Source organism: Protopterus annectens, chromosome 7.part0 (genome assembly GCF_019279795.1).
Source record: "Protopterus annectens isolate FY-2018-M chromosome 7.part0, PAN1.0, whole genome shotgun sequence".
Classification (NCBI taxonomy): Eukaryota; Metazoa; Chordata; order Ceratodontiformes; family Protopteridae; genus Protopterus; species Protopterus annectens.
Genome location: NC_056739.1, coordinates 482,333,481 through 482,347,736, shown reverse-complemented (window position 1 = coordinate 482,347,736; position 14,256 = coordinate 482,333,481). Strand labels below are relative to the sequence as shown.

Sequence of the window (14,256 nt, the reverse complement as noted above, 5' to 3'; positions counted from 1 at the left end):
GCCCATATGGAGAAACACTTCCATTTACTGGAGTAAACCTTCCTGGTTGAAGACTTGTGAGCTACCACCAAATTCTTAACAGCAGAAGACAGTCTGGGAGTCCTAACAATCGCTGGAACTGGAGTAGCCAAGCTGTGAGCTTCAGGCTGACTAAACTGGGTCCGGGATCCTTATGGGATGAAAGATCAGATCCAGAACTGGATCTAGCGCCCAAGGACACAGTGCATGAGACCACAGAGAGGGGATCCAAACTTGGCAAGGCTAGAAAGGGGCAATGAGGATCACTAAGCTCCCCAGCCGTTGAGCTTTCTGAATGAATTTGTGAATTAGAGGGAGTGTTGAATAAGCATACAGAAGACTGGAGGGCTAAGCATGAACTAGAGAGTCTCTGAATCCCCCTCCGGGAGAGTTCCTCAGAGTAAAATACTCTCTGCACTTCGAGTTGGAAGGAGAGGCAAATAGATCATAGCAAGGCGGACCCCATTTTAAAAAAATCTGGTCCACTACTGAAGGATTCAGAGACTACTCGTAAGGCATTAGAATAGACCTGCTGAGCCTGTCTGCCAGTACGTTGGACCTCCCCGGAATATGCATTGCCACTGGAAAACAGCAGAAGATCACACACTCCCACAATCTCATGGATGAGCAACAAAGAGGACAACATCTGGTCACCCCCCCCCCCCCCAGTTTGTTGATGCACCAGACTACAGACATTGTCTGTATGAACAGCAATCACCCCTAGAGGAATATGGGCATGTAGAGTGTGCAACGCCAACAGCACTGCCTTTATCTCCAGGACATTGATATACAGACGGGTCTCCAGGGAAGACCACGTGCCTTGGACTGTCCTTCCCATGCAATGCCCCCCCCCCCCCCAAGCAGGGAGGTGTCCGTAGTCACCGTGATCACAGAGCAGGAAGGAAGAATGGACAACCCAGAAGAAAATCAGGGACTGAAGCCACCGGAGGAGCGATGTTTTGCAAGCTCAAGATAGCTGAAACGGATGAGATAAGGGCAGGTCTAGCAATGACCACTGAACCGCCAGATTCCACTGGAGGACCCTCATATGAAGGCAAGCTGTTGGAACAAGAGTGATCATGGCGGCCATGGACCCCAATGCCTGAAGAACTGAAGCCGCAAGGGGACATTGAGCTTGAACAATGTACAAGACATTATATGTTGTAGAGATAACAGTCTGTCCGGTGGTAGAAACACCTTGCTTTGAATAGTATCCAGGCAAGTCCCAATGAAGTCTAAAACTTGCAATGGTTCCAAATGGGCCTTGTTGAGATTTATGATTATGCCGAGATGGTGAGCTGTCTTGAGAAGATTATTCTTGGCTTGACAGTAGATGCCTGGAGGGAGTGGAAAGTAGCAAATCATCCAGGTAGGGAAAGAGCTGGAACCCCTGAAGCTGCAGGTGAGCCACCACTACTGCCATCACTTTTGTGAACACCCTGAGGGCAGTGGTGAGCCCAAAGGGGAGCACTCTGAACTAATGAGTGGCTCCCACCCGGAAGTGGAGGAACCTCAGAGAATGTCTGTTCATCTTGATGTAATAGTACGCACCTTGGAGGTCCGAGCACATCCAGTCATTTTTCTGCAGAAGGGGCAGAATGGATTGGAGAGTGACCATCTGAAATTTTGTCTTAGCAACAGACAGGTTTAGCGTTGAAAGATCCAGGATGGGTCTTAAGTCCCCCATTTTATATGGCACTAAAAAGAACCTGGAATGGATGTCTGACCTGGACTAATCTGGGGGTGGGTGGGTGGGCCGGATGACCCACTTTTCGAGCAGTCTGGAAATTTCTTCTACTGCCTGCTCCCCTTGCATGGGCGGGACACCTTGGAGATGTCTTGGGGGGGGGACTGGGGGTTAAAGGAAGGGGATGGAGTATCCTCTGGATATGATCTGCAAAACCCAATGATAGCCTGTGAACGACTCCCATGCTGGCTGCAGAGAAAGAAGTCCCCTGACTGCCTCTAGAGACGAGCAGTCGGGCAACCTTTCACGGCTGCTGCAAGAGTCTGTCTGGGAAAGAATCCCAAAAACTTTAGTTCCTTGGACTCCCTATACCAGGAGGGTGGCATCTATTATATCCCCAACTCTGCCTCTGGGGAAAGGGGAGTCCTGAGCATCATGGGAAAAACCCAGAAACTTTCGGAAACAACATCGTCACCCCGTGCTGACTCCTGGAAAAGGATTGTTGCGGGGTTTCGAAGTGGATCCTGACAGATAAGGTCTTCCCATTTTTCTCGCTCTGGACTAATGTCTCTCGAATGATCTTACCAAAAAACAGTAGCTCTGTCATAGGGGACATTTATAAATTATGCCGTAAAGAGCTCAGAGAAAGCAAAAAGCTGTAGCCAAGCATGATGGCTACGCCTGTTCAGGCAGCCCTAGAGGCACCTTCATTGGCGTGTGACAGAAGCCTCTTAGAAGTATTAGCTATGGAAGTAAGGGTGGCCATACGGTAGAACACCTTCTCCTCTGCTGACATGGACCCTGGGGCAGACTCAGTGACCTCTTTAACCAGGACTCGCTGCAGCCTGTGCGTGACATGTAATTCAGCGCACACAAAGCAAATGTCGCTGAGGTGTCAGCCCGCTTCCCAAAATTATCCATGGCCCGCCACTCTCGGTCCGGCAAATGGACTGTGGAGCTCTCCTGAGTGAGCTCTTTCTTGGTAGCCACCACAACCACCATGGCATCTACCAGGGATCCCTTCGACCAATGTTGCCTATCCAAAGGGGTGCTGAGTATTTTGTCCAGGGATAGGCAACTGTGTCCAGTTCCTTCCATGCCCTGGATGAAATTAAGTTCACAAAGGGATCCACGAGAGGGGACACCCAGGGGGTAGACGGTCCTGTGCCAAACACCTCCAGGAGCACAGACTCATCTGGATTGGGTTTTTGGGTAGACCACCCTCAACGCTGGCATCAGCTCTCCATGATGTCTCCAAAGGAGACATCACCTGGGGTGATTAGGGGGAACCCTTCCCTTCCTCCAAGTCGGTGTCTTCAGTGAGGCACTCCGGTGGGGAGTTCAAGTGCCTCCTTTAGCACATGCGTTTCTGAGGGAGCTCCTCAGGGGGAGTTTCTGGGGAGGACTCAAACCTCAGGAAGCTCCCTGGGGGGGGGGGGGGGGCCCTCCTGGGGCTTAGTGGCAACACGCTGTCCCTGAAGGGACAGGATGGCAGAATCCCGGCCAGAAAGAGAGGGAGCCAGGACAGACTCTGAGGAAGACAGCGTCAAGGGTCCCAACAGAACCAAGAGAACCCTCTCCACAACATCGGAAGCAGATGGCGAATGAATCCCCGCAGCAGAGGCAAGTAGAAATAGATCTGCCGCTCTGAGCTGAAGGGGGAGCCAGACCAGAGCCTCCAGGCACTGAGCCAAGACCACTGCTCCGAGAGTCAGACGGCTCCAAAAAGTTCAGAGCAGAGCCATTCAGGGCAATGGTCGGCATTGAGATACCTGGAACACACTCTCCGACCCCTCGATGCCGGGAAACCTCACACCCAAGGATTCCGAAGCAGGAGGACAGATCAGAGAAGGAGCAATGGGTAGGAAAGGTGGACTGCATGCTCCCAGCCCTGGAGGGGGAGGGAGCAGGCAAGACTCCCATCTAAATCTGGTTCCGGATAAACCTCATCATCATCCTACTGACTACTGGTGGAGTGAATAGAAGAAGCCACCGACCAGAGCCTGGAGTGACGCAGAGGGGAGGCAGATTGGGGGGGTGGCCCCGGGGACACTCTGGCTCCAGAGAAAAATGAAGAGACCAGAGCCGAGGTGAGTCTCTGGTCAGATCTAGCAGAGACTTGTCCAGGGGTTTCTCAACAGATGAGTGGTCAGGGGACTGCTTCTTAGGCCTGCCCTGGTCCTTGGGACAAAACATTTCTCTGTCCCAGGACTTCTTGGAGGGAGGTTGAGTCCCAGAAGCTGGGGCGGAAGAAGAGGTGGAGAGTGTAGCAGCCTCCATGGGAAGGAGGCCCCTAAGAATTAACTTGTCCTTCTGTTAAGGAAATCGTGGGGATTGAAGCCCACGCAAATCGAACAGAAGTCTAAGGGCTGTGACTCCCCAAGCGCACACACAGCATGTGGCCATCAGAGGAGGGCAGCTTGTGGCCACACTCAGAAGACTTCCTGAAGCCTGGGCGAGGGGGTTCTGCCATGGCTAAAGGAGGTCTAACTAACACACACACACACACACACACACACACACACACACACACACACACACACACACACACACACACACACACACAGAAAGATGGAAAGAGAGGGAAAGAATTATTATTTTTTTAAATAAGAACCGACACACTAGCACACAGGGATAGGGTAGGTAAGGAAAGATAGAGAAAGGTAGAGTTAGAAAGGCTACAAAAATAGAAATACTCACAAAAAAGATCACCCTTATGCTAAGGGAATTTAGAGGTGCAATCCACGCTGCTCTGTCTCATGAGCGGCAAATGAGACCTGAGGGGAGGAGCTTGGATCCAATGCTGGAAAAGTCAGCTGAGTCGGATCCATGCCGGGTCCATGTCCCAGAGGATGAAGACCAAACGAAAACAACTTCAGATCAGCAATAATATTCGATTTTACAGGCACAGTGAAGCAGGCAAATGCAGTACAAAATAAATAAACACAGCATAAAAGTAGGCAGCAGGCAATAAAAAAGTGCAGTAAATAGTATAAATAAGCAAAAAACAGGCAAGTTATGGTGTTTTAGAAGCTCAGAAGCCTCTAGTCTGGTATCTCAACTCTCAGTTGTGGCTGGCAGCCCACCTCAGTTCAGCTTGGTACAAACAAGCAGAAACTTCTCAAATGCAGGGCCTAAATACCAGAAGCTAAAAATTGAAAAAACTCTAAAGAATTCAAAAGGATAAATGACAATGCTTATTCCAAGCCATAGACCATCCTCCCTTTACCTAGACGGGTCCCAATCAGCTCCCAAAAGTGCAGACAGGCCCCACCAAGCCAAGATGGCCTGGAAAATGTGGCCAGAACAAACCAACTACTCCTTAATTAAATCACAAGACCACCAACAATCCCTCACTACTATGCAATACTACAAACATGCATCTATCTAGCATGACATTATGTATTCATGGCAAAAGTGGTCTGTGGACAGAAGACTCATCTTTTTAACTAATCTGAATACATAAACAGTACACTTTATATTAAGTAAAAACACATTTCAGCCCCAGGCCAGGTGCAAAAAGGCACCCAATGCTCCCCCAATGAGCCAATGTATACGGGACCTGTATCTTAAATTAGTGGTGAGGGGATCTTGAGGATCAAGGAAAGCAGGGAGCCCACACCAATCCCAGGGAGAGGCAAATGGGATATTACATGGGAAAGAATAGTGCAACACTGAAAAACTAACATCTCCATTTATAATTTAACACAACTGCACTAGGGTCATGTTTCCCTACTGCAGTATTAACGTGGGTAGAAACCCAAAGCAAAGGAATAAGTGGATGGAAACTGGATATACTGAAACCAGACAGCAGAAGCAAATCTGGCCTTGGTCACGCAGACACAAATTCTAGTTAAAGATGTGAACAAATGACCAGGTGGCAGTTTTCATGATTTGATGGAAAATGCCCAAGAAAGGTCATAGCAGCTGCTATGTCCCTGGTGAAACATGTTCTGCTTTATACAGTGGGCTGCTTACAATGGTGCCTGTAGCAGAAAATACTAGAGATCCACTTGGAAACAGGAAAACCAGTAAGCAAACAAACTATTTTGTTGCCAACAGAAGATGAAATCCCAATAATTACTTACTTCAGAAGGTATCAAAATGTCAAATCTTCCTGACAGTCATTGAAATAGCAAAATTATTCTTTCATGTTGTGGATTCAGAGTCCAACAGTAACTATCCATGTACAGAAGCAAAGCATATTTGATGCATCTTATACACATTAAAAGCAGCTATTGAAGACGCAGAAAAACAAAATTCCTGTCACATATGATCTGATAGTGACAGCACAAGACACTTACCTAATTTCACCTCTGCATTCTCAGTCAGTAGCACGTTCTGCCCTTTGATGTCTCTATGTATAACTTTGTGTGCATGGAGATGAGACAAACCCTATACAATTAACAGGGAGGAAACAAAGAAAAATATGTTAAGAAATAACTATTTACTAATGTGAGTGTCTTGCTGAACAAAAACACCCAGCTTTCTGGAAGCTATCATTTCTTTATACTCTGAACATTTACATGAGTCTACAAAGAGATTCCAAGAGTACAAATGCTCAAATGTTACACAAACACACATTCCGATTGCAGATCTGCAAACTTCACACACCAAAAACTACTTTAACGGCTTTGTATAGAGGTCACCTATGTCTTTATTTATGAGACATGAGTGCATGTGTTATTTGACTAATCCTGGCACCAGACAGGCAGCAGACCATGACTTCAGTGGTAAAACTTATATGCTGTAACCCTCTGCACTACCTAACTTTCCTAGCCTTCTGCTCCTCCCTTTCAATTCTTTACTTGCTCACACCTATTTTTTTTTTCCAATCCACTCCCTCAAGTCTAACGTCCAACTTTTCAGACTTAATCTGGCACAACTTTTAACAGAGAAAAAGGGTTAGAGGCTTTAACTCTGCAGATGTTTAAATGCAGATCTGCTGGTTGTCTGGCTCCAGGTGAGTGAGCCAAGACCCATTTCACTCCTCTCCCACACCAGTTCCACAGCCCCCAAACTCACCCACCTAAATCATTCCCTTTATACCAACTGGTGTGCTCTTATGGATGCAGACTTAAACCCTCCCACCTTAAAGTTATAAAATACATAAAAAATGAACTCTTAGCAAATACAAAGAACATTTAGATAAAACATGGAAATCCATAACTGAAACCAGCAACATCCAACAATGTAAGCAGAACACACTTATGATCAACACTTTACATTCCTAAATTACTGAACTACAATTACCACACAACTCCTACCCAACACTAGCTTTCCTATACATTCATATTCCTTGACCTTAACACTATCACAAACCAAGAGTCATTAGTCATTACACAAATGAGTGCAAATAACACACTTTATAACTCAAGCTTACAAGTCAGACACCATCATACCTTGTCTTGCAACATACTTTCACTACTGCTATCCTACAACCTAGTAAAATTACCTCTATAATGCAACCCCAACCACAAAGTACCCCCCCCCTTGCTTCACTTTACTCCCCCATCTTCCACTCAGACTACCTAAAACGCGACAAATCACCTTTCACTGCTGTTCTCACCCTCCAACTCCCAAAACACAAGCCATATACAACTATCACAAAATAACTCCCGCATACATATCTTATCTTTACTTCAATGCTCTGTGTAACCCACAAAATACCAAAAAAAAAAACTCTACATACTCCTATAGTTTTAATTCTATACCTCGGAGGACCCAAACCCAACTCAGGTTGCAACTCTCTTCTACTTCCCAATTAAAGCAAAAGTATACAAAAGAAAACTAATCAAGTTAGGATCTTCCTTTCACAACACAACCAAGACATTACAGCAATCACTGACTACTGGATCAAGACAGACAACCCCATTCACCACTTTCTCTTTGTACAACTAATACTTATATTGCAAACCAGGACTAAGAAATTGACAAACACTCCTCTTTAAAATATCACCCAAGGTTCATATCCTAGCATTATCTAATCCCCTTTGTGACACCCTGCCAAAGAAGCTATAAATCAAAACAGTCTTTCCATCTAGAGGATGCTTACCTCATCCCTCCATTAAACAGGAAAATTCAAGATCTTCTTATAAAACATTACATCTCCCAAAGCCAACACAACATCCTACTGGTCGACTTTATACCAAATCTTTCCAGTCTATCCATAATGTCACTTTAATGCAGCAACCCACATGACCAATGCAGAAAACCAGCTACTCCTTAATTAGATCACAGACAATCCCTCACTACTATGCAATACTACCATCCAACCACCATCTCTCAGTGAGAATTGCCAAATTAACTTTCAGCAACACTCCCCTAGCAAAAAAGACTCCACCACAACTAATCTCATCTTAGACCCTAATCGGACATCAAGAAACTCAAATCACTTCTTAATACCTTACACTGGCTCAATATTCTAAACACAACATAAGCTAACCTTGCTGTTAATTACTTAAACCCTTATAAACAAAAAGATGCAAGTCATCAACTAAAATTTACATTACACAAACCCAGAAAGAATTACTTGTTAAAGGAATTCATTACTACTAAATTTCAGAAATGAGGTTTGGCAAGCATAGAAAACCAGCCTTTATAACCCTGTGACAAGCTTCATTAAACTTTGGAAATTTACAGTGCAAGTCGTAAGACATCAAAACCTACCTGGTGAAAACATAGGACTCTCAAACTCCTGCTGAAAATTTATGAAAGGTTAATAACCAACCCTTCAATCACCTATAGACTACCACAGATTTTCTCTCAGAATTAAGCAACCTGTCTACAATTCATAACACCTTGGGTTCATTTACCACTACAGGGACTACATGAAGTACAGTTGTGTACACTTAACATAAATGTAGATGTTGGTGTACTCACTGTTGCAGCCCTTACAAAATGGGTTATCCGGCTTCTGGTAGCCCACAGTCAGCCAGAATACCAAAGTCCTTGGTATATGACATCAGCTGCCTTTGGTTTAGGCCTGACATCAGGTACAAAAGAAGGCAGCAGACGCTATTTCCTCAGTTTGTCTTGCCTTAACTGTCAGGAGCCCCAAAAAAAGGTTGGACCAAGAAAAGAAAATCCAGTCTGTGCCCTAGGAAAAAAGGGGGGATGGAAGGGGGGGGCAGGACTGCAACAGTGAATACACTCGAACATCTACATTTATGGTAAGTATACACAACTGTACTATGTTCACATTGTTTCACTATTGCAGTCCTTACAAAATGGGTTGAGCCCCAAAACCTAGGAAAAAAACTAAAGGGAGGAGGAACACCCACTATTTAAGGGTTGTTAAGGATGCCCTGCAACACTGCAGTGGCAAAATCAGCCCTGGACTTGGAAAACAAGGGTAAATTGTAATGTTTAGTGAAAGTGTGGACAGAAGTCCATGTAGATAGGTACACTTCTTAAAAAAGCTGCTGAGGTAGAGGCTGCGCAAGCAGAATGGGTCCTAATACTCTGAGGAGGAACCTTGCCATGCTGTAAGTACCAAAAGTGAATACAATGAGCAATCCACTTAGAAATGGTCTGTTTAGAAATAGCTTTGCCCTGAGCTCCAGGAGCAAAACTGACCAACAATTGATCAGTCTTTCAAAAAGATTTAGTCCTGTCCAGGTAAAATCTAAGCTGTCTATGCACATCCAGGGAATGCAGCAACCTTTCTCCTTTATTCTGAGGATTAAGAAAGAAGGTAGGCAGGTGGATAGACTGGTTAAGAGTCGGGCTAGAAACCACCTTAGGCATAAAGGAGGAATTAGTTTGAAGAGAAACCCGATCCACATGGTAGATAAAAGGCTCTACTGCCATTAAGGCCTGCAGCTCAGAAACTCTTCTAGCTGAAGTAATAGCCAAAAGAAAGGCAGTTTTCCAGGAGAGAAACTTCAGGTCTGCTGAGGCAGCTGGTTCAAAAGGAGGCAGAATAAGTTACTCAAGTACAAAATTGAGATCCCAAGCAGCAGTAGGTGCCTTTCTGGAAGGCTTTAAATTGCTAGATCCCCTGAGGAACTGTTTCATCAAGGGATTAGAGATAATGGGATGCTCAAACAATGAGCAGAAATAGTTGAAGCATGGATTTTGATAGAAGAAAAGGAAAGTCCACCATTAAGCAAGCCTGCCAGATAGTCAAGAATAAAAGGAAGAGTAGGTTGAGAAGGGTTCTTCCCCTCTAGTTTGCATCCAAGTGGAGAATCTTTTCCACTTATCTGTGTAAGATTTCCTACTGCTAGACCTCCTGGCCTCACGAAGGACCTCAACCACTTGTTGGGAAAGTTTTTAATTATGAGCCAAGCTGACAAATGCAGAGTCTGAAGATGAGGAAGCAGAATTTTTCCCCCCTCCTGTACACCAAGAGATCTGGCATCAGGGGAAGATGCCAAGGCAGAAACTGGGAGAGACTGAGAAGTAGTGGATACCAATGTTGTCTGGGCCAGTCTGGAGCTAGGATGATGGCCCTTGGTTTTTCGTCCCTTATGTTTAACAGCACTCTGGGAAGAAGAGGCAGAGAAGGAAATGCATAGATCGAGAGCTGTGTCCAGGGGAAGGACAGAGCATCCACCTTCCAAGCTTTGTTGTAATGATCCCTGGAGCAAAAGGTTGGAAGAAGGTGGTTGGTTGGAGATGAGAAGAGATCCACCTGGGAAGTACCAACACTGAATGATGCGGTAGAAGATAGTCTTGTTTAGTTTCCACTCGTGAGGATCCAGGACTTGCCTGCTCAACCGGTCTGCCAAGGTGTTGAGCCTTCCTGGAAAAAATTGAGCTGTCAGATGAATGCCCATGGAAACTGCTATGGACCACAATATTACGCTTTGTCTGCACAGGGGTTAAGAGTGCTTCCCGCCCTGCTTGTTGATGTACCACATGATTGTGGTGGTGTCTGTCCTGACCAGAAGAGTACCAGGACAGAGATGTCTGAAAGCCTTTAAAGGTCTGCTGGACTGCCATCAATTCCTTCGGATTTATGTGCAAATGAACCTGTTGAAAGTTCCAAGTCCCCTAAATGCATCTGCTCTTTAGATGTGCTCCCCAAGCATAGTCCAAGGCATCTGAGGTGAGAGTCTGGCTGGCAGAAGGTGGACAGAAAGGCAGGCCTTTGTTCTGTGCACAGGCCATCGCCCACCAAAGGAATTCTGGCTGCAAGCAGGCACTCAGAGAAAATATCGAGTCTAAATCCTGAGTGTGTTGACGCCAAAGGTTTTTGAGGTACCATTGTATTTTCCTCATATGCAGTCTGGCATATGGAATCATCAGAATACACAAAGCCATGAATCCCAGGGCTTGCAGGAATTGCCTTGCAGGGAGCTGGATCATGCTTGCCAAATTTTTGAAATAATTTGAAAGATCCATTTGTTTCTCTTGAGGGAGGAATACCATCTGGGCAGCTGTGTTGAGGCTCGCTCCCAGGAATACAATCTCCCTGGTGGGTACTAATTTTGACTTTTTTTCATTGATGGTGCAGCCCAAAGAGGTGAGAAGGTTCTTACAAAGTTCAAATCCTTTAGAAGTTGCTCTGGAGAGTTTGCCTCAATAAGACAATCGTCCATGTAAGGGTAAATTTGAATGTTGTTTTGCATGCAAAGAGCAATGACTGGAGCCAGGCATTTGGTAAAAACTCTGGGAGCAGTAGATAAGCAAAAGGGCAGTGCAGAGAATTGGAAGTGCCTGTTCCCTGCCCTGAAGCGAAGGAACTGCCTGCAGCGAAGGAACTGCCTGCAGCTTTCCCTTACTGGGATGTGCAGATAAGCTTCTTTGAGATCCAAAGTCACCAGCCAGGAATCCTTGGCCAGCATTGGCAGCAACTGCTGAAGAGTGAGCATTCTGAATTTGGGAATCACCAGAAAAGTGTTTAGAATGGACAAATCCAGAATAGGGGACCAGGAAAAGTCTTGAGTAAAAACCCTGGCCTATCTGTAGTACAGAAACTGGCTCTAGTGCTCCCAGGTTTAGTAAAGAAGAAACTTATTTTTCTGCTTCTACCCTTTAATTTGGGGGGATTCTCTGGGTATCCTTGGTGGACAGGGAAGGTGTGAAAGGAGAACTTGTTGCCCAGGGATACTATTTTGAGCACCCATTTGTCATCTGTGATGGTGAACCAGACATTTGCAAAAATGGCTAGCCTTCCCCCCAAAGGAAACCCTGGGTCTGCAGAGGCAGGCAAGGGAAGACCGGAGTCATTGGGAATGCTTGCTTTGGGAAGTTTGCTTAGAACTCCCTGATTTTGAAGAGGAAGCCTGCCAGTGCATAACCTTTTGAGGGATGGAAGTCGATCCTCTAGAAGACCTGCAACCCCTAGGCCTAGTGCAATTCTGTTTACTAGAGTCAAGAAAAGTCTAATTATGCCTACTAAGAAGAGTGTTTTCCAAGAAAATAATTTCAGATCAGATGATTCTGAGGGCTCAAAGGGTGAAGAAATTAAGGATGTGAGAACTATGTTTAGGTATCAGGGTTCTGGTGGCTGTTTGACTGGAGGCCCGAGGAGGAGGATTCCCCTCAAAAATTTTGCACAAAGAGTGGGACATGATGGGATTTCCCATGAAGCCAAAATGATAGAGATGGCAACTAACTGTAGCGGCTGCTTCATGAAGATGGATGCAAGGAAGGACAAAACAGATTCTATATTAACTGTATAGGGATCCAAGCCTTGGTTTACAGCCCAAACAGAGAATCTTTTCCATTTGCTGGAGTATAACTTCCTATAGGTGGGCTTGTGGGAGGAAATGAGAATGTGTGACTGAAGGTAGAGGGAAACGCACCTGGCTATTCATGGAACTGGAGCAGCCATGCTATCAATTTTAGAGTGTGGATGGTCGGATGGAACTGCTTCAATTGATGAATCAGGAGGTCTGGAGATGGTTCCAGAATCCATGGTTCCTCTAATAGGTAGGGCCGCAGGAAGGGAAACCAGACTCGACGTGGCCATTAAGGAGCAATGAGGATCAGGGTACTCCTCAACTGTTTTGCTTTCTGCATTACCTTTGGAATGAGTGGAAAAGGTGGGAAGGCATAAAGGAGTCCCGGGGGCCAATCGTGGACTAGAGCATCTCTGGGTGACGACCCCCGATGGGGAATTAGGGTAAAGTAGCTGCTGCATTTGGTGTTCGGATGTGTGATGAATAGGTCGCAGCAAGGCTGGCCCCATCTGTGAAAGATTTCTTTTGCAACTTCTGCATTCAGGGACCACTCGTGAGGCATGACGACTGCTCGATGAGTTTGTCTGCTATCACACTTGACTTCCCCGGGATGTGCATTGCTACCAGAAAGTGTTGAGTGTCCATCGCCCATTTCCAATCTCTTAAAGCCTCTCTGCAAAGCGGATAAGATTTGGTTCTCCCTTGCTTGTTTATGTACCACACGACAGACACGTTTGTTTGTTTGATCATCAATTATCCCAGTGGGAAGAAAACTGTGAAGTGCTTGCAATGCATATAGCACCTCTCTCATCTCCAGAACATTGATGTGCAAGTGGTTCTCATGGTTCTGCCAAGTACCTTGGACTGTCATTCCCAGATAATGCCCCCCCCCCCCAACCCTATCTGGAAAGCATCCGTGGTCAAAACTGCATTTTCTTCAGGGGGAACAAGTGGACGACCTAAGAGAAGTTGATCCGTATGCAACCACCATGTCAGATCCTTCTTGCAGGTGTTTGTGATGAGAATCTGATGAGACCGGGGAATATCCTGCATTGACCATTAGGCAAATAGTAGACACTGAAGTACTCCTCATGTGCAGATGGGCTAGAGGAACTAATAGACTAGAAGAAGCTATAGTCCCTGGGACTTGAAGACCTGTTTAGCAAAGATCTGACTTGGTTGCATAATGAATCTACTCTTTCTGGTGTTAGTCTTGCTGACATGGGAGTCTATTTCTGAGCCTAATAATACAATGTGCTGCGGTGGAGATAAGGCTGATTTTTTAAGGTGGACTGTGATGCCTAAACTGGCGCACAAGGATAGAGTCTCGTCTCTGGTTCTGATCAGCTGATGCTTGGCAATAGCAGTGAGGAGCCAGTCGTCTAGGTACGGAAACACCTGGAATCCTCGACATCTCATATGAGCCATTACCACTGCCATGCATTTGGTGAACACTCTGGGGGCTGTAGTGAGGCCAAAGGGCAGTGTTCGAAACTGAAAATGACTGGCTCCCAGCCAAAAGCATAAGTGTCTTCTGGAGCATCTGCCCATTTTGATGTGGTAGTACATGTCCTGAAGATCTGAGCACATCCAATTGTCTTTCCTGATAAAGGGAAATATCGTCTGCATAGTGATCATTTGGAACTTTGATTTCTTTATGGACTTGAGTTTGCTGAGATCTAGAATTGATCTCCAGTCCCCTGTCTTTTTTGGAACTAAAAAGAATCGTAAGTTCCAGATCCAATTTGCTCTGTGGGGACTTCTTGGATGACTTTTTTGCAGCAACGAGATGACCTCTGATGTTGCACGGTCTAGTTCAATGTGTGGCACGTCTGAAAGAGACCAGTTTACCGGGTGATCCGAAACCAAGGGAATCCGGTAACCACTGGATATTATGGTTTGTACAAACGGTCTTGT

At 45.7% G+C, this 14,256-nt stretch overlaps 1 protein-coding gene across 1 annotated transcript in view; it reads right to left on the bottom strand.

The window, feature by feature from the left end:
• Positions 1 to 14,256, bottom strand: part of MINK1 (misshapen like kinase 1) — a 1,658,622-nt gene that overhangs the window by 1,313,817 nt on the left and 330,549 nt on the right. Inside the window, exon 6 of the mRNA XM_044077078.1 lies at positions 6,010 to 6,100. Within this exon, the coding sequence (XP_043933013.1) occupies positions 6,010 to 6,100 (91 nt within the window). The remainder of the gene's footprint in view (positions 1 to 6,009; positions 6,101 to 14,256) is intronic.